Source organism: Pavona decussata, unplaced genomic scaffold, assembly GCF_977016875.1.
Source record: "Pavona decussata unplaced genomic scaffold, jaPavDecu1.1 SCAFFOLD_87, whole genome shotgun sequence".
Taxonomy (NCBI): Eukaryota; Metazoa; Cnidaria; class Anthozoa; order Scleractinia; family Agariciidae; genus Pavona; species Pavona decussata.
Genome location: NW_028145504.1, coordinates 318,693 through 342,955, shown reverse-complemented (window position 1 = coordinate 342,955; position 24,263 = coordinate 318,693). Strand labels below are relative to the sequence as shown.

General features: G+C 37.6%; 2 protein-coding genes across 4 annotated transcripts; one reads left to right on the top strand and one right to left on the bottom strand.

Moving 5' to 3' along the window:
- The first annotated feature begins 78 nt into the window (after nt 1–78).
- On the top strand, nt 79–11,197 carry LOC146474616 (chymotrypsinogen B-like). Its single transcript, XM_085116837.1, has 8 exons — nt 79–235; nt 2,554–2,789; nt 3,677–3,818; nt 5,940–6,034; nt 6,809–6,906; nt 7,527–7,768; nt 10,638–10,745; nt 10,959–11,197. The coding sequence occupies exons 1-8, from the start codon at nt 79–81 to the stop codon at nt 11,195–11,197; spliced, it is 1,317 nt and encodes a 438-aa protein (XP_084972963.1).
- Nucleotides 11,198–12,886: 1,689 nt separating this feature from the next.
- LOC146474615 (ovochymase-1-like) lies at nt 12,887–23,939 on the bottom strand. 3 transcript variants are annotated; one of them, XM_085116363.1, is made up of 14 exons: nt 23,883–23,939; nt 23,367–23,426; nt 22,903–22,947; nt 22,706–22,759; nt 21,612–21,810; nt 20,510–21,078; nt 19,933–19,983; nt 19,047–19,421; nt 18,519–18,557; nt 17,080–17,165; nt 16,220–16,320; nt 15,514–15,758; nt 14,564–14,671; nt 12,887–13,262 (listed from the first exon to the last, which is right to left on the bottom strand). In XM_085116363.1, the coding sequence occupies exons 1-14, from the start codon at nt 23,905–23,907 to the stop codon at nt 13,024–13,026; spliced, it is 2,196 nt and encodes a 731-aa protein (XP_084972489.1). In that variant the 5' UTR covers nt 23,908–23,939; the 3' UTR covers nt 12,887–13,023. The 3 variants fall into 3 exon arrangements, with proteins under 3 accessions (XP_084972489.1, XP_084972490.1, XP_084972491.1); XM_085116364.1 differs by lacking the exon at nt 22,706–22,759; XM_085116365.1 differs by lacking the exon at nt 15,514–15,758 and having other exon boundaries at nt 13,127–13,262.
- Nucleotides 23,940–24,263: the final 324 nt, after the last annotated feature.

Below are 24,263 nucleotides of genomic sequence, written 5' to 3'. Positions count from 1 at the left end.
ATCTGAAATTCACTTGTCAGTATTTCTCAACCTAATTTTAATTCAACTGCAAAGAATAGGACACTGTGTTTGTGATTTATGACCTTCTTACCTTCCTCTCCAGTGTCGTGCACCTTTGACAGCGGTTTGTGCTCGGGATGGAAACAGGAAACATCAGACAAGTTTGACTGGACACTGAGGTCTGGCTCTACACCATCCTCTGGTACAGGACCATCAGCAGGTCATGGTGGATCAGGTGTGTGTAAAATTTCTTTTTGTTTAACTTGTGACTTTCTTCAGTCTTACGTTACAACTTTTTGATCGCCCATTGTTCTTTTTAGTGTTTATTGATTAAAACGTATACACTTTTTGACCATAATTAAAATGACGTTTAGCTGTCGTCGAAAATTCGTCGTATTTTAGCCATCTTTGAAATCTTAAAAAGATTTTGAGTAATGTTTTATCACAACTTTATAGTTAAACGTTTTTTCAAACGATATAGCGTACGGCCGATCAAGTTTCTTTTTATGGACTCCAAATAGGCCACCTATTGTTGAACACAGGAGATTTACCATGCGTTGACTAAATACTAAATACTTCGGGAAAAAAAGAGAAATGATTATGAGAATACGACAAGGTCCAGTAAAACTTGTAAAGAGATATGAGATGAACCTCGAAACACAAATGTCATTAAGCTTCGTTATTATTCTGTTCAATCACAAAACTCTAATGGCGGAGGGTATTACGTGTTTACGTGTAAGGGGCTTTCCCTGGTATGTACGCATAATTTAAAATTGGAGCGGTTATCAGAAGTCAGCGCCTATTGTAAGAATACGGTGATAAATACGGTGACGATATTATTCGTATAATTATTATTATTATTATTTTTTATTATTATTATTATCATTATCATTATCATTATCATTATCATTATCATTATCATTATCATTATCATTGTTATTATTATTATTATTATTATTGTTATTACTATTATTATTAGTATTATTATTATTTGAGAGATGCTTATTTTGTTTATTTCTTTTTTTCTTTTCTTTTTTAAAAAAAATGTCATGAAGTTTTTAAAAAATTAACTTCGGCATTTATAAATCAGTTCCACTTGAAAATATCAAGTGGAACTGATTTATAAATGCCGAAGTTAATTTTTTAAAAACTTCATGACATTTTTTTTTTTTCTTTTTCTTTACAAAAACATTATTGCTTGAAAATATTATCATTCTTTTTAATCGAAATAAATTGTGAATAGGTTTTTTTAATCGCTCTTTTTTATATACTTTTAACTTGTAAATAGCAATTTTTTATTTTTAATTATTATAATTATTATTATTATTATTATTATTATTATTATTAATATTATTATTATTATTATTATTATTATTATTATTATTATTATTATTATCATTATTTGCAATTGAAGTAAGAAAAACATCCAAATATTTTGAAAGTTTCGTTGTCCAACGCGTCAACAGTCAGAAACACACACCAAAACGAATTCAGCACTTGGAACACATAACTTTTATTCAACTTAAGGCAGAGAGAGGGGACAATGCGCATTTGCTTATATAACGTAGCAGAACTTTCTGGAATCATAACATGCCAAAAACTGGTTTAACCGGTAATTTCCTGCCTTACGAACATCACAGTTGGCTCAAAATAGCTTCGGGAAACTTCTGGAAACCTGGACAGTTTATGAGTGCGTAAATAGTCTCTATCTCTATATTTCTTACACACACGTATCCCTAGAGGGTTGGAAGCTTAACATACATTATATACGTAGAGTAACTTTGAAGCATTACAATAAGTGAATACAGTTAACTACAATAAGTAATATAACATATTATACAGCTTATTAAATTTACTTTTTTTCGATTTAAATATGACTAAATGTTCTACCTAAACGTCCTCCAGGCGGTTTGAGGATACAATTAACTAAAAAGAGGATCTTGAGTTAGAATGGGGACGACAAAGAGTACCCTATACTTTATTCTTATTAGCTTTTTTTCTTATCATAAACGGTTCTTTCACACTCCCGCTGACGTGTGTTTGAATTTGCAACCTGGAAGAATTTTCGACCCGTTTCTTCTTAATGGGTTGTGGTTTTTATGTATCAACTAGTCCCATGTGCTTTTAGACAAGGCTGTGGATCTAGGCCATAACCTAAGATATTGTAAGACGAACCCAGCGCACCTCAGAATTTAATTTGACCTAACTCAACTTAATCTAACTTGGCATATTTTGACTGTATACATAGGGCATGTGTTTTGAATTTCTTTTTTTCTTCTTCTCCTTTTTTTATTGTAATATTACGGTAATTCTTTCGCCAAAGTAAATTATTATTATTATTATTATTATTATTATTATTATTATTATTATTATTATTATTATTATTATTATTATTATTATTATTATCCAGTTAAGTTTTTGACGCCTAAGCTTTTTTGATTTTATGGCAATGAACATTGTGCCCGTAAAATAGTCTTTTACTCCAGAAATACTTTCGGAAGGTTTTAGAAACTCTCGTCTGGAAATCATTTGATTGCTTTCTGTCTTTTCAAGGAAAATACATGTACATTGAGACTTCGAGTCCAAGGGTGCCAAATGACAACGCCAAGCTTTCATTTACTTCTGCTGGAAGCGGTGGTTTTTGCATGACCTTCTATTACCACATGAATGGAGGAGCTATTGGTGCATTGAAAGTATACAGTGGTGGTCAGATAAAATTTTCCAAGTCAGGAAGCCAAGGAACTGACTGGAAGAAAGCCGAGGTTGACATCACTGCAAGCGGAAGTGCCGTAAGTATGACGTATTTACGAGACTGTTTCTGGTAATCCATGCTGCAAAACTTACATATTAACTTGCACATGAAAACATAGCATATTAAAAGAAAAAGAAAGACAAAACAAAACACACTTATAAGAACAACAAAAGTTAAAAATTTTAAATTTCCTGGAATCTGGAAAAAAAAAACCAAACGTCTTCGAATCGAAACCCTCTGCTCTTCTGCCAGATGAATTCAAGTGGTCGTTCATCAACTGACGTGGACTTTGCTGTTCATTATTCGTTCATACCAAATGGAAAACACAAAATGAATAAAGCTTTTCTAGAAGGTGGTTGACATGTCATGAGCTAATCAAACGCGCTATCGGCCAGGACTAGGTTTTTTTAAAACAACTTGCAAATGCCTCACAGCAGGCAAGACCAAGTCATTAAAATGCCAAACAAAAAATAAGGTGATGAGTACCGCAGGAATTGAATGATGATGTATCACCTGCGCCAAAAAAATTAGAAAACCAAGCCAGTTTTTCACAAAAAATTCTCCTCCGTAAAATTTCTTTGGCATTCTACTTTTCTCGTTTGTTTTAGCAATTTGTTATGACTTCAGTTCAATTGAGGTAGTTTCTGAAAAACGCAATCAGATCTAGAATGGCAGACCCAATACATGAGGCCGCTGTGACAACATATTCTGTAGAGAACACAATGAAAGTTCCATTTGTAATAAAACGAGCTGACAAAGACTGTAATAGAATGTTTGCAACAGATCAAAGATCAACGAAAGTAATTGCAGTGCTCAATGACTAATTAAGGACATGAAATATATTAATTATCGTGTTCCACGATCAGTCATGAAAAAGTTTGCTTTATCGCCCAACCCTAATATCACTACTCTCTTTGTTTTAAGGTCCAAGTGTTGTTTGAGGGGGTTAGAGGATCAAGCTGGCAAGGGGACATCGCCATTGACGACTTTTCACTGAGGCCAGGAAGTTGCTCAGGCTTACCACCAACCCCACCCCCACCACAAACACCAGCTCCGCCACCTGGAGGTTTGGTTGATGTTTCAGTATTGATAGCACACAGCTGTGAGCTTAATAATCAAAGGAAGCCAGCTTCCTTGCAACACCCTGTGTACGAGCTTTTTGTAGGCATGATTCATTTGTTAATATCCAATCCAGTTTAAAGCGTTTACCTGAAACTTGTCATGTAACATTTTGAATATAAGAAGATGTTTAAAAATCGTTTCTTTTGCTCATTCCTAATGTCCGAAGGCAAATACTTTCTTTCTTTTTTCTTTCTTTCTTTCTTTCTTTTTTGTGTATTCTTTTAAGTGTCATTTGAACTTTTCAGTTCAGTTCAGTTCAGTTCCAAAAGAGTATTTCTCACTTTTCGGACGAACTAAACAACTTTTCCAGTTAAGTTTTTCACTTTAATTTATTCCTACTTATCCAAGGCCAGACCAAACAAATTTCTTTGCAAAGAGATCAGATGGCTTAAACATGCTTTAGTGTTGCTAATAATAATACTTTCCTTTTGCCATAAGAGTGTGCAAAAATAGCTCCGTAAACAATTTTGAAAACATCTCAAAGTACTGATCACTATCTTCCCTGTTCACAGGAAGTAAATGAAGATATAGCGAAGATATAACTTCATTTTCAAGATTGCGGATGTAGACCATCTCACCCTCGTATCGTGGGTGGCGATAATGCAAAGATTAACAAATGGCCATGGCAGGCAACGTTGGTCACCGCCGCTTCTGGCAGGCAGTTCTGTGAAGGGTCACTTTATAATTTTTTTACGGCCAATTGTGAAATAGAAAACTTTGATAATTCTCTTATTGAGCTTATCAAAAACTTTTGCTTAGCAAAATATGTTCTGTACCTTAGGATTCTAAAAGAAATAGTTAAGTTCAGATTGTCATTTACACTGTAGGAAGACGAACAAGCAGACTTTTTACCAAACATGAGCCCATTCCCAATTTCATTATTAACACGCTGAAACTGTCTGGTATATTTCTTCAGGTTGTGAGGACAGTACAACATTTGCATTCGTCTGTCCACATGTTGCTTCTTGTGGAAACTTCTGCAATCAAAACAAAGCGTGGGCACAGAAAAACTGTCAAAAATCCTGCAACATGTGTCCCATTGGTAGGTTAATAGTGCTTTGATTTCCTTCATAACATGAACATGAACAAATAACTCACTGAAAAAAGACACGTTCTTAGACAAAAACTAACACGATCTTACGTTTATAACTAACGAAGACCACCAAAAAATCTTCACAAAGGGATTACATTCGAAAACGGCAAGGCAGGTTCAAAATTATTTGAAACTACTGCAATGACTAATTGGCCTCCCTCGCACACGCTCTTTTTCTCGTCACGCAATCGTTCTCTTACAAAAATTGTGTGACGAATCAAAAGAGGCTACAAGCGCATGATCTTTTTTACAATGTTTACAATGAAAGAGATATATATGTAATGGTTATAGGCACAATTACAATATCAGTTTATAAAGCTTAGCAAATTCAAAGGGCCAATTGAAATTAAACTTTTCTCCTTCAAAAACAAACAAACAAATAAGCAAGGAAATACTGTATGCTCTAATGCTGTATGCTGAAATGTCAGGCTTTTTCCCATCCGCTGTTCACATGGGGAATAAATCGTGATGTCAAATTGCAGCGCCGCATTAATGTTCTGTGAAATGATAATAAATTTAGGTCCAAAATAAGTGACCTTAGCATTTAACCATGCTGATGCTTAGGACTATTTAGTTTTGCTGTGGTCACTTCAAGTCACCCCAGGAGGCTACCAAGTGGCCGAGCGATTAACTTGACTGAACTTGAAATCCGGCGCTCGCTTGGTCATTTCCCACTATGGCCGCTAGATGGAGTTGAAGTTTCTAGGAATCCCCGAGATCAACTGCTCGGTGACGCCTGTAAATAGTCAATTGTTCCACCTCCTGCCAGCTTGGATTTCCAATTTTGTCATGTTCAGTTTGAACTACTTTTTTTTAAAAGTTAAATACGAGGCAACCTTTGCACATTGCGCTATAAACACTGACTGAGAGAAGATAAAGGTTCATATTAATTATTATTATTATTATTATTATTATTATTATTATTATTATTATTATTATTATTATTATTATTATTATTATTATTATTATTAGTTCCTCCCACTTCGGCTCCAGGGTCATGTGGCAAGTCCCCAGTGACTCGTGTTATTGGAGGAGTGGATGCAAAGCCAGGAAATTGGCCTTGGCAGGTGAGGCCAAATAATTCTATATATTGTTTAAAACATTGCGTCAGGAAAACTTTTTTATTTTTATTCAGCTAAGCTCACTTTTTTCCCTTTAAATATGTTATACACAGTTATCAAACGCGTGACCTGCTTCGTACTTTAATCACCATACTGAACTAGAAAAACTGGACTCGAAATCTTAGATAAATGTGGAAAAAAAACTATTTCTTTTGCACCAAATTCTGCGGATGGCTGGCACTTCGCGTGCTTTGCATGTCAAAATAGGACTAGCAGCATTGTTTTCAATTTCAAAATAATTTACTAAATGATTTCAGCATACATTGACTGTACATACCTTTTGGATAAGGACGAAGGACCTGTTAAGGCTCCCTCAAGAACTAAGAAGTTTCAAGTGCATTTTAAAATTAGTGGGGCAAACATGGATCACAATCCCTAGGACTATTAGATGGTTGGAAAACTCTCTAAAGAGCTCAAAGGAACATTTTTAAATATCAAAAAATTTTTTCAGTCCGTTCTAGTTTGGAACTTTTTACTTATTTATATTTGTGTCCTTACTATAAATAATAATTTAATGTAAACACATTAAAACCATTCAAACCAGCACCCCTAAACCGGAAATTTCCTCTATCAATATTGTTCAAATAAATAAGTGTCTCCAAAATGGTCCACCGTTCGAGCGAGGTTTAAAAAAAGACCAGTAGCCACATAGAAGAAGTATGTTTAGATCCTGAGTCCCTATTATTAAACACAGTTAATTTTTATATTCTTTTATATTAGATCGCCCTCCTTCGAGGAAGCTCCAAGTCGTTCAGTTGTGGTGGATCTCTGATCGCTCCTGATTGGGTTGTCACAGCAGCGCATTGTATTTCTACAACGTAAGTAAATGCGGGAATGTGGCTGTTGTTCTTTCTCTGGGTAGTTAACCAAATAAATAAGAAAACAAAACTTGCTGTTAAATAAATAATATTAATTGCGTTCAAGCAAACTATTAACCACGTTTGCTGCCAACAATAGAAGCAACGCGTCTGGTCGAATTACGTGAATTCACGAGAATATGCTGGCATATGCCACCTGCATGCGGTGTTATTAGGAGAACTGTTTTAATACGTATAATAAGGCAGCAAATTTTACAAAAGTGAAATAATTAAACCATTTCCAGTCAATAAACCAGGCCATTACTTTTTCCCCCGATAGATAAATATTCAGGACTCAGTTGTTGAAAGTCCGATTAAGCTAATCCTGGTTTAACTAGAACTTTGATTCGAGTTTATTGACTAATCCATAACGATTCTCCCAAAAGATTTTTGTCCTTTAGTTTTGCCTTGGACGTTTCTTTAGCATTAGCTAAAACTTACCTCCCCCCCCCCCCCCCTCCCCCACCCCGATAACATTTTTAACGAGGGAGATAAAAACCTTGGTTAACTTTAATCATAGATCAGCGTTAATTGACTTTCGAACAACCGGACCCAAGCTGTTACTTGTAATTTATCCACAGGACAGCCAGTTATTACACCATCCGCCTAGGTGATCATAACCGTTTGGTTTCCGAAGGAACTGAACAAGATATAACAGCCAAGCGAGTGATAAAACACCCCCAATATTCATCGAGAACGATTGACAAAGACATCGCTTTGATTCAGCTGTCGAGGCCGGCTACTCTGAACGCTCGAGTTGGAACTGTGTGTCTGCCAGCCCAAGATGAAATGGTTCCGACCTCGTCCAGATGCTACATTACAGGTGAGTTGATTTAAAAATTCTAGCCTCTCTCGACACTAGATGCATGCATCATTGCGCGCTATAATATTCTGCTTTCGAGGTAAACAAATGAAATAGAATCAGAGAAGAAAAGGTGGGGTAAATCCTTTCGAGCAAGCGTTTACAAACGAAAACGTCAGTATTTTTTTCTGATGGTTGTCACAGAGTAAAAGTTAGACGCCTCGTTAGAAAATTCCCAAGTTTTTTTCTCTGCGAGCTTTTTGGAGGTTTTCTTTATGTCCAACAGATATTCAATACGCCAAGAAAAGGAACGCTAACGTGTACTGTCTGCGCCTATGTTGACAATTTGATGTTTTACGGGTTGAGTAGACTTGTTTTAGTAGTATCTAATGCTTTCATGTCAAATAAAAGAGGCATATAAAAATTAATTGTACCAAAGAGTATAATGCACGTGCAAAGCCAGTATGTTGCTTAACAAAATACCTATTTGCTGATATTCTCGTTGACGCCGTCGTCGTTGCTACTTAATGCCCTAACGTCGTGAAAAAAAATTCAAAGTTTTAAGCAGAGCGTGGGCACTCGACGGTTTTTTTTTCCTTCTTTTTTTTCTGGCATTGGACGGCCGGCGTTGCTACTGACGATATTCCTGGATAAGTCGTTCACAATGTGCAAGTTGAACGGATTGGAATACTCACAAAGTAGCTAAGATGATATGAATATTTATTTCTAAGTGACATTTTTGCTGGCGTTACCGTCGTGCGATACGAATTGGTCACATTCGTTTTGGCATCAAAATGCCACATAACGTATTGAAGGATCTGTACAGGCCCTCAAATGATCCCCGGACCGGAAATGATCCCCAATTTGGACCGCAAATGATCCCCGGACGGGAAATGATCCCCAAATTGGACCACAAATGATCCCCGACCGGATTTCGTCGCCTCATCAATAAATATAGAATGGAATGGACTTGGGAATTTGGACATTGTATTTAAACTTTATACACTTAATTTTTTTTCTTATAACGCAACAATCATTTTATTTAAACGCTTTGCATGCAAATTTTTTAGTCTAAAAATTACAGTGTAGCTGCTAAGTGCAAATAAAAAGAAAATCAATAGTCCTATAAACTGGAATATACATGTATATTTTTAACTTGTACGATTACAACGCCAAAAATGGGTACGAATTTTACGAAAATCCTTTTTTTTAATAGGGCTAACAATACGAAATGAATCTTAACAGTACAACCGAAAGGCCGTTAACTGGATAAAATATTGTTTTTGTTATTTCTTCGATACATCTGTGAAACCTAAGATCAAATGAGAACCAGAGGAGACGAGAATTTAAATACTCTATGCAAACACAACAAAAATTTAAGGCGGGTCATTGATGACTTTAGCAAGTTTAAAAAAAAAAAAAAAAAATTTTCTCCGAACTTCTTTGCGGTATGTGTTGATTCATACACAAATAAAAATAAAAAAAAAAATAATAATAATAATAATCATGCAAGGGCACTTTAAGCATAACTATCTAAGTCGTCCAAAATTGATTTCATCGTGTAAATATGTTAATATCATTTCGGGCTAATACGATTCCCAGTCTTCCTTTAAACAATTTTCGCGAAACACACTGTCGTCGGCATAGACCTGCATGAGTCTTTACTAAAACATACCTCTTTTTTCTTTTCAGGCGTCTCTTTCTTGTCAGATTTGTCATTATCTCCTATACCGTAAATACTGGGAAAAAAAAGCGAAAGCAAGCGCAAGGGGAAACAGCAAATTCAACCACGCCATTTTCCCACAGTAACCTGGTTTAAATAATGAGCTCTGTTCACTCCAAATAGCCGTCGCTTTCGCAAGTGAGGATTGTTTCCTTGTTCTCACGCCTCCAAAAAAAACAACAACAAAAAAAAAAAATCTCATGTGCACAGGTAGTCCCAGCTCAAGCTGTGAGCTATGATCATCTTGTGACGGTCTCTTGTGCAATAGCAGTCACGGCGCAAGTATGGGAATGTTTTCCCATACTTGTGCCGTGACCGCTATTGCACTTTATAATCAGGCCTAGGAAGTAGAAATACTGTAAAGTTCTTAGAAGGTATGTCATTTTTATTAAGAACTTTACAGTATTTCTACTTCGTAAACCCGATCGTAAATATTCCCATACAAACTGTCATATTTTCGCAGTGACAGCTATTGCTCAAGTGATAATCGCTCACAGCTTGAGGTTGGGCCACCTATAAGCGTATGTTGGACTGTCGAAAGGGTTCCGATAAAGTTTGTTAATTGCACGACCTAGATCAAGGAGAAAAATTCAATTTCGTTTTAAAAGAGTTAAGTATCCTATCTAACATTTCTAAAACAGAGTTTTAAAATATTGAAGCAATAGCTAATTGCGAAGGAAAATGTATTTTCAAATCAAAGGTGTAATAATCTCCGAGACTGACACGTTAAAATCAATAGAATTTATGTTTTGTCCAAAAATTAAATATTGCCAGGTTAATTTTGTCTTTTGGCACAGCACGTTTACCGGTTTCTATTGTTGTTATAAAATCCTGAGGAATTTGTGTTTTCCTCATATATCCGTGAACTGACGTGGAGTCCAGGACATTCCTTCGTTTTGCGGTACGTTTTATTAGAATCACTTCCGGTCCGGGGATCATTTGCGGTCCAATTTGGGGATCATTTCCCGTCCGGGGATCATTTGCGGGCCGGGCCTGTACAGATCCTTGAATCGGTAAAGCTTTTATTCGACCCATTTTACGTTGAGAGAATCAACAAGCAAATGGGAATCCTTGTAGCACTGATAGCAGTTGTAATAAGAATTAATATTCCACCGCGCTCAAAACTCAGTTATAAAGATGTATTTTTTCCTTTACATTTTCATTTAGGATGGGGCAAGATAAAACACCCAGGATCTTCTCACAACATTCTTCAGCAAGCTCAAATGCCACCGGTCACCAACAGCGAATGTGCAAGAAAACTAGCGGCATCACCAGGTACGCGACTGAAGTCATTTTTTTTTTGTTTTTAAGTAGGTTTGTATCACTTGAAAGATCCATCGCAATCACCTTATGCTCTCATAGCATGGTGGGACAAAACAAAATCGTCATAAGAAGTATGCCATTCATTAAAGAGTTCATTCCCTCTCGGCAAATGTCCGAGACATTCTGCTATCACGTTTAGTTAACCCGATCTATTGTTTTTAATAGGAGGATCGTCTCTTCAGATCACTCAATACATGCTGTGCGCTGGTGTCAGTGGCACTATTCTCAGTGGCTGCCATGGAGACAGTGGTGGCCCTTACGTCTGCCAGGGTGCTAACGGCAATTGGGTTCTCCAGGGTGACGTCAGCTGGGGTTCCCCGAGGTGCTCTGCTACTGAGCGATACACTGTGTTTGGAAGGGTTGCTAAGTTCCGGAACTGGATCGATCAGACAATGAAATCTTGAAATTTGTGTGATAAAAATTGATAAAGCGTGGAATAAAGGAAATCTATGGCATGAAAACTCTTGTTAATTTTATCTTGCTCTCCTCAGAATAAATGTATCCCAATACGGGAAGATTTGAATTCTTGCGACAGTCTTTAGAAGAATAACAGTAGCCCAAGAACTGTCGTGTTAAGTTTTGTACGCAGTCAGATCAGCCTTGCGGTTATTTGAGCTACTTGTATTTATTTTTGGCTAAATAGATCTTTTACAGATCCTGCATATGCTTGCAGCTTTTTCGTTTTGCGGTCCTTTGCAGTTTATTCTTTAAAGGAATGCATGAATGAACAAACAAACAATGGATGGCTGGACGGACGGACAGATGGACGAACGAAGAATGAACGAATAAATAAATGAACGAACGAACGAAGGGACGGTCAGGGGACGGACGGTCGGTCGGTCGGTCGGTCGGACGGACGGACTGACGGACGGACAGACGGACGGACGGACGGACGGACGGACGGACGGACGGATGGATGGATGGTTGGTTGGTTGGACGGACGGCTGGACGGACGGACGGACGGACGGACGGACGGACGGGACGGATGGATGGATGGATGGATGGATGGATGAATGAATGAATGAATGAATGAATGAATGAATGAATGAATGAATGAATGAATGAATGAATGAATGAATGAATGAGTGAATGAATGAATGAATGAATGAATGACACGTATTACAAACCATTTTAAACAAAAGCTAGCTTTTGTTATGGAAACAACCAAATAGGTCATTGAACAATCCCTTCCCTGTCCTTCCCTGTTTAGCAACATATTGAGGTCGAGAGGGGGGAGGCACAGAAAAAATGTTAGAGATAATGTGGCGCGACAATTGTTGCCGTGCATTTGAATAAGGTCCCCATGATGTCCTGCAATAAAATCCATGTGTTCTATACAACACATAAATTGTTTTCGTATTAAATACCTTTTCTTTTTTACTAATTTGAACAAAAAAGGCTCAGAATTACGGGAAATTTTCGCGGCACTAAATCCAAATATTGACATTCTTTTTTGATGTCGCATACAGTATTTAGCAAAATATATCATTCTTCCCGGAATCTTAGAAAGGTCACGTTCAAACGTACCAAACCTAACGATTATTAGCTAAAACAAACGTTTTTTCTCATTTTCATTCGGTTCTGCACAAGTGTAGCTTCTCGAATTTGGTATTCATTTGTAAGTAATTAGTACTTAGTTATCCTTGTTTTCTGTTTGTAATAACGAGGTTGCCTCCCAAAATAATAAGAGTCTATTGTTTAGCGGTTACGTAGCCGACTCGGTTGCCTCAAAGACAGCGTGTCCGGTAACTCTCATTCTAAACCTAATAATCAAAGATTATATGTTCGATGATCCCGATCCCCTGCTCTTAATCCCTTGCCAAGTTGGTGCCCTACAAAATCTGCGGAGGATGCCAGATACGAGTCCCAAGATCCCTTCATTCATAGTCCCATATAATCTAGACTTAAGTTGTATTAGGAGTACGTTCCTTTTACGTCGAACGTAATAAACATCCTGTATTCATGTATAAAACGTTAATTGGTCTCCTTTGCACGGGTCTTGAATGTAATTGTTGGAAAAAGTCACTGAATTCACTCAGTATTAAGAAAACTAAAACCGGTTGAGAAAATAATGGGACTGCACACTTCTTGAACACAATTGTGATTTAATTATTACATTGAGGCAACGTAACTTATAGGCGCTTTACGAACAATCAACATGCTAATCAGAAATACTAAAGAAGATGCACGATTACAATATTTTCAACAGGCTTGTGACTTCATTTCACTTTTACGAGTTCATGACGGAATCAATCCACTTTCTAAACTTTGCAACACGAGCAAATACCGTGTAGCGGTCGAGCGCAGAACATGCTGGGGATCCCCAGCTCACCACTCCCTGAAGAACCCATTGATTGTCGGATTTCTGGCAAACGTAAGGCCCTCCACTGTCTCCGTGACAACCCCCGACAAATGAACCATGTTTGCCTGCACACAGCATTTGGAAAGTTATGTTTAATAAGTGGCCACCTGCGATACAAAAAAGGCACAAAAATATTCAGCCAAATTTCTTCATAAGCTGAGTATGAACATTTAATTTTGTTCTGTTGAAAAATAACTGCACGTAGAATGTCTAATACTCATTGCATTTGTAAACTGTAAAGTAGAGAAGTTCACCAAACGGAATTTATTTTATCTTATTATGATAAAAGTAATCAAAATGATCTTAAAATCACCGCGCCTCACAGGAAGCCATTGAAATCCCGTAATACCAACGTGTTGTGACAGACCCATGGACGGAACACACCAAGCAAGCACATGCATTTTGAACACGTTGGCAGCTTTAAGATAAGACTGTTGGATCAGCTAAGTAGTTACACAGGTAAACGGTTACAATAATTGAGCCTGAATAAGTGTTTCTGTGCCTTTTTTTTCTTAGACAACATTGCAAAGGTATTATGTGAGTGCACATTGTAAGTTTTGAAGCAAGCCAAACAGCAAGGTCTCTAGCTTCGCCAACCGGAAGAAAAAATACATTGCGATTATGACCAATAAACTTCTCTCTTTTAATAAAAAATGGTCCAACTTTTTAAACAATTAATGTTTAGAGTCTAGCTGTGCAAAGGCATATACTATCCATTTGTAAGCAACTAAATTAAATTCATTAATTTGTAAGTAATTGTATTGTATCGTAGTGTTAGTATTGTTCTTAGTAGCGTAGGTATCGTTTCGTTTTGTTAGTAATATCGCATTGTAAGTAGTTTCGTATTTTTTTTTTTAGCGCTGTATTATAAAAAGTATCAACCTTAACAAGTAGCATTTCTTAACAAGCGTGTTGTAATTTGTTTGAGCACTCAATAAAAAAAAAATAAAAAAATAAAAAAATAAAAAATAAAAAAATAAATAAAAATAAAAACCGGAAGAGATATTGACAGATCCAACTTTCTTTATCTCTCTTGAAGACTAGGGGTTGTAAATAAAGAAACTGTGGTGCTGCATTGGAGAGGGGTGGAAACGAAAATTTAGTTTTATCAATTTAGTCGATAGGTAATTAGGCCACTGTATAGAAATTCCAGAACTGACAGTGACGAAATTACCTTATCAACTCAGTTTCTGAATCCACTAAAAACACTCTTTGCAGACTAGATAACCAAGGGAGGGAGCCCAAAAGACTGGAACGAGCAAAACAGCTACCCGCCGGGAGAGAACCAAGCGGGAGGAGGTTTTCTCCTTCTTGTTTCCTTTGTCTCGTCTCGTCGATCTTGTTTAGTTTCTTCGCTGTCACTCACTTGCTTCACTAGGCAGAACGAGACAGTAGTTTAGAGTCTTACCTGGAGATTCAGCCAACTTAGCGGCACATTCTTCATTACTAACGGGTGGAATCTCGGCCTGCTGCAGAATGCTGTGTGCAGATCCTTGATTGCTGATCTTGCCCCACCCTAGAAGGAAACACAGAAAACGAGTGAGCGAATACCCTCAGACAAAAACTCTCTACCACTGACACAATGGGCTAAAGAAGGAAGACTTTTATTGTAGTAAACTGACCAGACCAATTTAAGGGAAGAAATTAATGCCTTTAATGGTTGAAAGTAAAGCTTGTCACGGCGTAAAGAGAAACGACACAATGGCGTAATGGGGATTGGTTGAAACGAAACGAAGGGCGTGCTTTCTACGGGAAATATTCCGGAATATCAGTAAACTGAGAAAAGTCATTGCAATACTAAACACCAAAATATATCTAAACCGACCTTTCAAGACATTTTGGGATCAACGTGCCCTTCTTTGCTGTCATGTGCGCTATTTATTTCCTAACGTGTTTGTTCACCATCATGTCTTAAATGGCTACAAATGGACGTTCAATACTACTGAGCCTTCTTTTTTCCTTTCTCGGATGTTTTTAAAAACAAAAGAGTTGTTACTTCCTGCTAGATATTAAATATCTTTTAGATGTGCCTCGGCTTTCATAACATTTTTTAAACATCCGTTGACCATCACAAACTTCACATTATTTTTGGTAATTTTCGTGGTAGCTGCGCACACACTCTGCTAACACGTTCGATAATGAACGGAACGTTTCGAGAAGTATTTCCTAACATTTTAGTAGCCTTTTTTTTGCGCCAACCTCCATTATGTTTTAAGTGAGACCAAATGAGGGCAACAATTATTTAAAACATGTAAAAGAAGAGAAGACATACGTGTACGAAGGCGGTTTTCTGATTTCCGAGATATTAAATACTCCTTTTAGATATTACCCAAAAAGGAGCGTAAAATGGTTTTTAACCTGTAATATAGCACTTTGCTGCAGATGACACTTGTTCATCCGAACTTGGAAGGCAAACAATTCCAACTTTTTTATCCATTGAGGCTGATCTAGCCAACTGGACCATGGCGATGTCGTTATTAAAAGAGCTGGGTTTATTATAGTCCGGGTGAGTTATCACTCGTTTTCCCAGGATATCCTGTTCAGACCCCTCAATAAGGTACCGATTATATTCTCCAAGACGTATTGTGTAGAAATTTGCAGGCCTAAAAAAATGAGAGCGTAGTTCATGAGCAAAATACCAAGTAAGGAAATTGCAGGCCAGTTTTGCTACACGGTAATGCAACTGGTAACGTCATTTATGTGCTGTACTTTAATGAGCGCTGAAGTACTGCCCTTCAAAAAATACCCACAATATTACTGATGTCAGGAAGACCTAGTGAAAATATATAAAATATAATTCAGTTCATATACTTATACAGCCATTTATTCATCCCCCAATGAATACTACTAATTCACAAAATGACAATTTCCCAGTTGGCTTGCGGACAGCTCAGTTGGTAGAGCACTGCACCGGTGTCGCAGAGGTCATGTGTTCGAATTCCGTTGAAGCCTAGATTTTTTCAGATATTGTTTTCGCAACTGCTTAAGTTGCATATACAACTGCAATGGTCTTGCACCGGTCAACAAACGCAGTTACACCCACAAAAGTCGGCATTTAACATACTGTCCTGGCGAAATGCAATGCGCTGCTGTAACCACCCAATCAGGAGCGATCAGAGATCCGCCACAACTGAACGACTTTGAGGATCCTTTGAGAAGAGCGATCTGTGATACAATAAAATCATAACAAAAGGTGATCATAAAAGTGTATAATTTTTTATAGAGCGGTTTTCAATAGCCCAATTTCGATATTTTAAAATTCTAACTTGGCTACGAGGCTTGAGGGAATCGAACAAAAAAAAATTAATTATTCATCTCTGAGGCTCAATGTAATTTTTCTTGTTCTATTCCCCTAATAAGCCTCATGGCCAGGTTCCAATTTTAATATATCGAAATTGGTCTATTGAGTGTCTTAAAACCCAAACCAAAGTAACTCTGGCCAATCACAACATTCGCAAGCAGTGCACTGAACCAATCAGTATTCGAAGTAAATGCATTTCTCAAACTGGTGCCAAGCGCGGGGAAATCCGTGCGCAAAAGCCACCATGCGCAATGAGCAAATCAGACCATGAAGCCACTACATCCGAACCAGAGCCAAGCGCGGGAAAAGAGCGCAAGAAAGTCACTATTGATTTCAATTATTTTCTCATTGGTTGAGTGAAATTTCTTTCCACACTCAATTGGAAACTGCTCGAATCAACAGTTCAAAAATAAAACGAAGAAAAAGCGAACCAAACTCATTAAGGGAATCACACCGCAATAAGAACAGCTCAATATTCGTATTATCGAAAAAGTTGGAGCAACAATACAATAAGAATAATTATGAACTTCAAACGAAAACTTAAAGCGAAACTTTAAGGAATCAATGGTCGTATTTCCGCAATTTAACTTGGAATTACAACTAAATGTTTATATTTGTGGTACCTGCCATGGCCACTGGCCAACTTGAGAATTGACTCCCCCAATGACGCGCGATGCCACAGAAGAAATACCGCAGCGAGGCGATGGAGCTGGAAACATAAAAATTATTAACTTATATACAATAGGCCTTATCACGGTTTTCGACGCCATTTTGACGAGTAGGCAAACAGGCTCGAAATAACAGTGTTTGTATGGAAATCCGATGTCAAATAATTTTCATAAAACATCGCTTCTGAAAAATTCATAAATTGAAACCTTTTGGCAATAGGAAAAGGATTTTAAGAAAACAATTGGAGGGATATAGCTGTGCCAGAAAGCGTCCAGTCGTGTTTTGAACTTTCCATACATTTGCCTGTTAGCGAACCAGCCGTGAACTGCTTTAAAAATAGCTCGCGGGAAAAAAATACAGGGAAATGTATGGAAAGTTCAAAACACGACTGGACGCTTTCTGGCACAGCTACATTCCTCCAAAATTTTTTCTTAAAATCCTTTTTCTAGTGCCAAAAGTTTCCAACTCATGAATTTTTCAGAAAAGATGTTTTATGAAAATTATTTGACATCTGATTTCCATACAAACACTTATATTTCGAGCCTGTTTGCCTACTCGTCAAAATGGCGTCGAAAACCGTGATAAGGCCTATAAAAAGAACTATGTAACTTGCTTGATCTTTTAGTACTTTTACTCACAGTTAAATGTATACCATGAAAGTTTGTGTATTTAAAATTAACTTCTTAGCAGGTTCACAGCTTAGTTAGTGGGTGAAATGCAAAGCTATTGAATAGCCTGCGTAGCTGGCGTGATGTTGGATGAGGGCGAATTGGGTTGTGAAGCCGAGCAGCGAAGACGCGAGAGGAATGGGGAAGAGCCGATCTTCTCGCGGCGTAGCGGTAGCGGTTTACGCCTCAAAAATTTAATATTGGAACACGAGCAACACCGCTAGCAACGCGGATTATTATTGAGAGAACTGAGACAGCTGAACTAAAGTTTCTTTGTGACCCAAGATGTTTTTTTTTTCCTTCTTTTGTGACTTTAAAAATTAATTTCTCCTTTATTATAAAACACCAATACATCTGTTTGTTTTCGCCAGTCAAGTTAGACATCCAAATTTATCGAATTCTTCTCTAATATACATTGACGTTAACACTAGCCAAAAGAGGTGTTACAAAACGTGCTTGCTGCAAAATAAGAGAAGAAGGGAAGGGCTTCCCCGTAACTTTGACACCCGGACAAAATTACAACTGAAAAAAAAAACAGAGCTGTTATGCATGTGAAACTGGGAAAGGAAAAATTAAGGACGGAAATCACAAGGGGCTGACTACATTACAAGGTAGTACCACAACCAGAGCATCAAGAAAGAGAGAAGTGTGAAATAAACAATTGTCATATGACTGGAGAATGTTGATACTCAGCTTTACAAGCTAGCGCTCAAGAGTCTATTTACCTGTAGTTGTGGCGTTTGGCACTAGTGTGGTGTTTGCAACTGAAATTAAAAGATCGAAACGTAGAAACTTTAGCGTCGCTAAACTGACGTTAACTGACTTCGTAAAAATGAGACTTGTTGATTCAATTGAAATATGTTATATCAGTCAATCTATACCCGGCCAACTTAAATTTAATTAAGAGTCACCTATACTCGCTACTACACTGCATCAAGTTTACTTTCTTTAATTCCAAACCTTTAATTATTTTTATTTCCCTCGCCTACATAGGCACGCACTGACTAGGAAAAAAGCTATCGAAATTCAATTTAGCAGATCTTTTGGGAAACAAAGGTCACAAACTAAACGAAAATTTGGGCTCATCACCAATACTTTCATGCTTCCCTGTTGAAAGTAATAACAATTTTAAGAACCAAGAAAGATTTGTTTTTTGTGTAATAATACAATTGACTTTATCTTTAAGGGACATTGGGCTTCAATGTTTCAAGAACTCCTTAACAGATCTTTAATTTATTTCTCCTTCTCTCTACCTGATGTTTCTCCATTTCCGCAATAACGCAAACGACATCTGGGAGGTTTCTTCAATTCATACACGTAGTAACCACTGCAGTTACGGACACGGATGTTTAAATACCAATGACAACAATTCTCTGCCCAATGAAAACACACTTGAACATTGAAAGCACTCTGAGCCACTGTAGGGTGATCACCCTTCATCCAGCCTGGCGCATTTGTACCGCAGTGGTTTATATCTACGCAAGTGGTAGCCATTTGATTGCCAGCATCCCCTTGGAATCTGTACCATCCTGGAGTTAATACATCATCACACTGGGATTGTTCTCTTCGTCTGCTGGTCGATGCTCTGCCGCTGTCCTCGAGATTAGTGTAGTGGGAACATTCTGAAGCTAACAAAAACGGTAACTAAAGATGTGCATTAGAACAGCGCCTCTTCTACTAGTCTATTTTCATTGGTCTTTGTAGCCTGTAGCTGCTATTTTTATTAGTGTTAGGGGATCGTTCAACTATTTTTCGATCCTTGTTTGGCAAAGCTAAATGTTCACCCAAAAGGTCAGAATAATCTAGTATCAGATTCTCCTAGCCGCCATAAATTTAATAGATTCCTCCTAACAAGATACTTCATCGAAAGGAACATAAATTACATTAATTACCACAACAGATATACAAAAAATACAGTTGAACAGTTTTTATAGAATGCTCATTTAAAAAAAATCCCTGAACAGACCGTTAAAAAATAAAGATGGCGTGTCAAGCAAATTTCACTTATGTTGACGGAAATTTCTCTTTCATATTGGGTGCAGTTATGCAAAATTTCAAACGCTTGAACCAACAAGTGAGTGCGGATTTCGAGAATATAAATGGAGTATATATGCTTAAACAATTTAATTATTTTTATACCTTGTTGAGATGTTGGACTCACGCTTGGTGCTGTTGTGGAAACTGGTTGTCCTAGAGGATAGATGAATAGACATACACAACTTGTAATAGTAAAATAGGAACATGCAAGTTTCTAAATTCACTTTTAACTAAAAATAAATCATGCGCGGTGTTTTTAAGCAAGTTTTAGTTTGCTTTTGAAAGGTTATCGCAATTTATGTAAAACAAACCATAACTAAAGATAAACGTTTGCTTCTCGAGTTGTAACTTGAGGATGAAGTTACATTATATTGTCAGACAAGTCTGTGATCTGATGAACTCGAAAGCGCGAAATTGTCGTTGTTGTTGTTGTTGTTGTTGTTTTAAAACTGGGTTGTCCGTTTGCACTGATTTTGTCGCATGGTTTTGTTGTGGTTGGTTTTCTTATTTATGTTTTTAAGCTCTTGTTGTTGTTTCTTTGATTTAAGAGGGATTCGTGCACGTGAATTTTGTCCCTAAGAGATAAGTATATTAAAACTCACTTTTCCTCTCCATCAGAGTATCTATTTTGATGATTAATCTCCATAACTTTGTCATTTTATTCTATCTCACAGCACACCTGTTTCTGGTGATGAAAGTTTCATTGTGTCCTTTAACCATTTTGTAAACTGACGCACTTTTGCATAAACTCCGAATTTGGCAGCTGCGGCACACCCCCATCCCCAGCTTGTGACTCCCTCAAGAAACCACCGATGCGGAAGATACTCGCAAACCAAGGGCCCTCCACTGTCACCCTGACAGGCATCTATGCCTCCTTGATCCAGACCTGCACACAACATAGAATCGTCGATTCTGCTGGGGTAGGCTGCAAGACATCGTTCTTTCGAAACCAGAGGAACTTTAGCTTGCAATAACACATTTGGCTGGTTTCCACCAGAAGCCAACGTTCCCCATCCAGTAATGAAACATTTAGATTTGTTAGAAAAAGAGAGATCGTGTTCACTGCTTCCCAAGCAGACAAGCCCAATCCCTTTTCCAAGTCTGGCAGGTTCTGCAAGCTTGAGAAGAGCGACGTCGTTAGCCAAGTGAATTGGCTTGTTGTAGCTTGGATGGCGAATGATCGTTGAAACTTGTACGTCCTGCTCTGTTCCGATATTGGTACTTGGCATTCTGTAGTGGGCTCCAAGCCTAAACCATAAATGCAAGATTTTGAAAGGGTATTATATTATTACACCTCGTCAACTGAGCTACAAATTCACAACTAACACATGTTCGGAGATCCAGGGGAACAGTAGACGTGGCGAGGGTAAATCGACACAAATCCGACTTTCCCTCACCTAGTCTATGTGCCTCTTGGCCTCCAGTCCAAGGAAAGAAGGCGTGTGAAGAGAAACATAGGTCAAGAGAAAGCGATTGTTTCGTTTGCATAATTGTGTGACCACAGGAAAGCTTTTCTTTTCTTTTCGTTTTTAAATTCTTGCTTGGTCACAAGTATGATTTCGTACCGAGACCTGAAAAAACAGACGCCAGTTAATCAGATTCGAGAATTTTGTTACACTTTATTGATTAAGATCAAAGCTAACCTTGCTTGGTTTCATGGAGCTGTTTGTATATAAAGTGAAAGACAATGGTGATAAGATTGGTTTCGTCTCACGACTCGATTGACTATTGAATATGGTCCATTAAGAAGGTGAGTGTGTTCATACAGATTTGTAATTCACCTGACATGAAAGCTTGATATAGATTTCTCTTGAACACAGTGAGCTGCAGTTATGACCCAAAGAGGATGCACCAAGGAGCCCCCACAGAACTGGTTTCCTGATGAAATTAACATCACCTGCCACGGCCAACTATTTCTTGGAGCCTCGGATCCTCCCACAATTCGACCTTGAAAAGCTTTGAATCCACAGACTGAAGGTTCTGAAGAAATAATTTTTATAGTTTAGTAACAGGTAGACATTTACTGTATTGCAAATACTACACACACTCTGATTGGCTAAATAAACATTGTCTATTAAAATTCCAGTGTGAACGTTGAACAAAAAAGTACAGAGTAAAATTACGAGGGAAAACTTATCAAACACAAATACAACTCTTTTACGGAATAGGCTTGCATATAAGCTCATGTATGGCGGACAATATTAAGTGGAATAATTGTTTTCTGATATATGAATCGTTCGATCAAATCACAATTATCCTTTGTCATGAGGGAAGCAAGAGAAGAAAGATGTATTGATGTTCTTCTTTATATACCTTTCCAAAATAAAATTAAGATCGTGACGGTGTATTATGTCGGCGCATACCTTGAGTAGACTACCCTTTTATTCAATAACCTCCAGAAAAATATCCAATTCCAGCCCATGACGTCTAAAGAAGCTCCCCCCCCCCTCCATTGGCTAAAATCTTTGCTGTGTTGTAGCCCTCCCCCCCCCCCCCCCTCCCACTCCCCAATCACTTCTCGGTTAGAAAGATTTTGCTATAGAAAGCTATAGTAAAATATTTTTTGAAAGAAATTTTATGATCACTATATTTGTCGCCATCTTAAACACACATAATGTGGTTATGCAATGCAATTGCCCTGCCTGGGTTAAGTGGCAACAATTTCAAATGATGTATAAACTGAAAAACCGTTCTCATGTAGAAGGTCAGTATAAACCATGAACGATAAGACCCAACAGCTTGCTGGGAAACGTTAGACCTATGAGCTTATTAATGCATGCTGATTAGATTACCCATAATGCCAACGGGTCATATCGTTCCCACCTTGCACGGGACAACGTTTTTTAAATCTAGAAAGTTGAGAAATCCAACTTACTTGGTGTGGGTGGATATGGTGAATGTGGCGGACTGGAAGGAACTGGAGGAAATGCTAGAACACAGCAAAAATATCATCTTAGTATTTGATGTAGAAGGAACTTGTCCAAGAGAAACAATTATACGCCCCGCACTTGCCATGGCTCGTTAGCGGCCAACGGTCAAAATGATGTATGCAGGAAGAAAAATCCGACTTACTTGGTGTGAATGAATGTGGTGGACTGGGAGGAACTGGAGGAGTAACTAGAACACAACAAAAATGTTATTTGAAGATTTTATGCAGAAGGACATTTTCTTGGAGGAAAGATTCTGCGACGTAGTGATTATAGTTAGAGTTAACGTCCAATAATAATAATAATAATAATAATAATAATAATAATAATAAAGGTGCTTCTGGCGTTTAACCATCGCCAAAAAATAACGCCCTCACATTCCACAGCTTCGGTTTTCTTCAGTGAGGGCCAGAGGACATGAGACGAAAGAAATTGACAAACGACTAAAAGTACTACAAATCCAAAACAAAAGAGATGAAATGTGTTTCGGTACTCACAAAAAGATCTTGAAAAAAAGTTGTCTGAAAGTTAGTATCCCACAAACGTCATGAACACCCTGCACACGTTCCTCAGTGTCTCCAGACATTTACTGCTCATTGTGATACTTACCAGTCGTGACGGGTGGAGCATTTGGCTTCGTCGGAGGTCGGGAAGGAGGAAGAGGAATACCTGGAATTGTAAGACATGAAGACGTGGCCAGATAAGTTATCCAAGGTAAGACATGATCATGATCGATATTTTCTTATATTGGATTGCAGTATTGTCTTATTTCTTTTAGATGGTTAGATGATTTTAAAAAGTGTTAGCATTCATAGTCTTATGATGTGTGCTTGCCTTAGGTTATGAATCCGAAAATTCGTCTCTATGGAATTATTTTAAAGTGATCAAGTGACCATTTTTTTCTCGCACAAACGTAATTGGCTACTAGCTGACTGTGTTCCATGTGAACTGATAATAAAGTTTGTCGGCAACACCATTCCCTGAGTCTCCGATCAGATATTATTCGGCCTGTTAACCAATCTTATTTCTTAATTGACTAATTGCAGTACTGAATGCATATTTAAATACTACGCAGATAAAGGGAACATATATTAATGTTATGTTTCCCTGAATTCGTATACTAACCGGTTGAAGACGAATTGTTCAGCATTGCGGTGGGTGATGAGGGAGAAGGCGTGGATACTGTTGCTACTAGGATTTTTAAAAAACAAAAAAGACAAAACCCGATTACCTGACGACAATCGAATCCTAAAAGCGGAAGTGTCATTTTTTTTTTACCTCCGGCTTTTGTTAAAGGTGGTGACATAAGCCCTTAACTAAGCAAAAAATAATAATTCTAGAACAACGAGAGCAAGGAAACAATTCGTGATCTCAGGCTGTTCTAGCGCATTTTGGAAACAAAAATGCGATAACTTGAAAAACATTAACCTAACGTTTTTCAAGTTTCAGTCTATTTCAATCACTCTGTCTCTGGCCAGAGGTACCAATCGACAGTTTTGTCATACT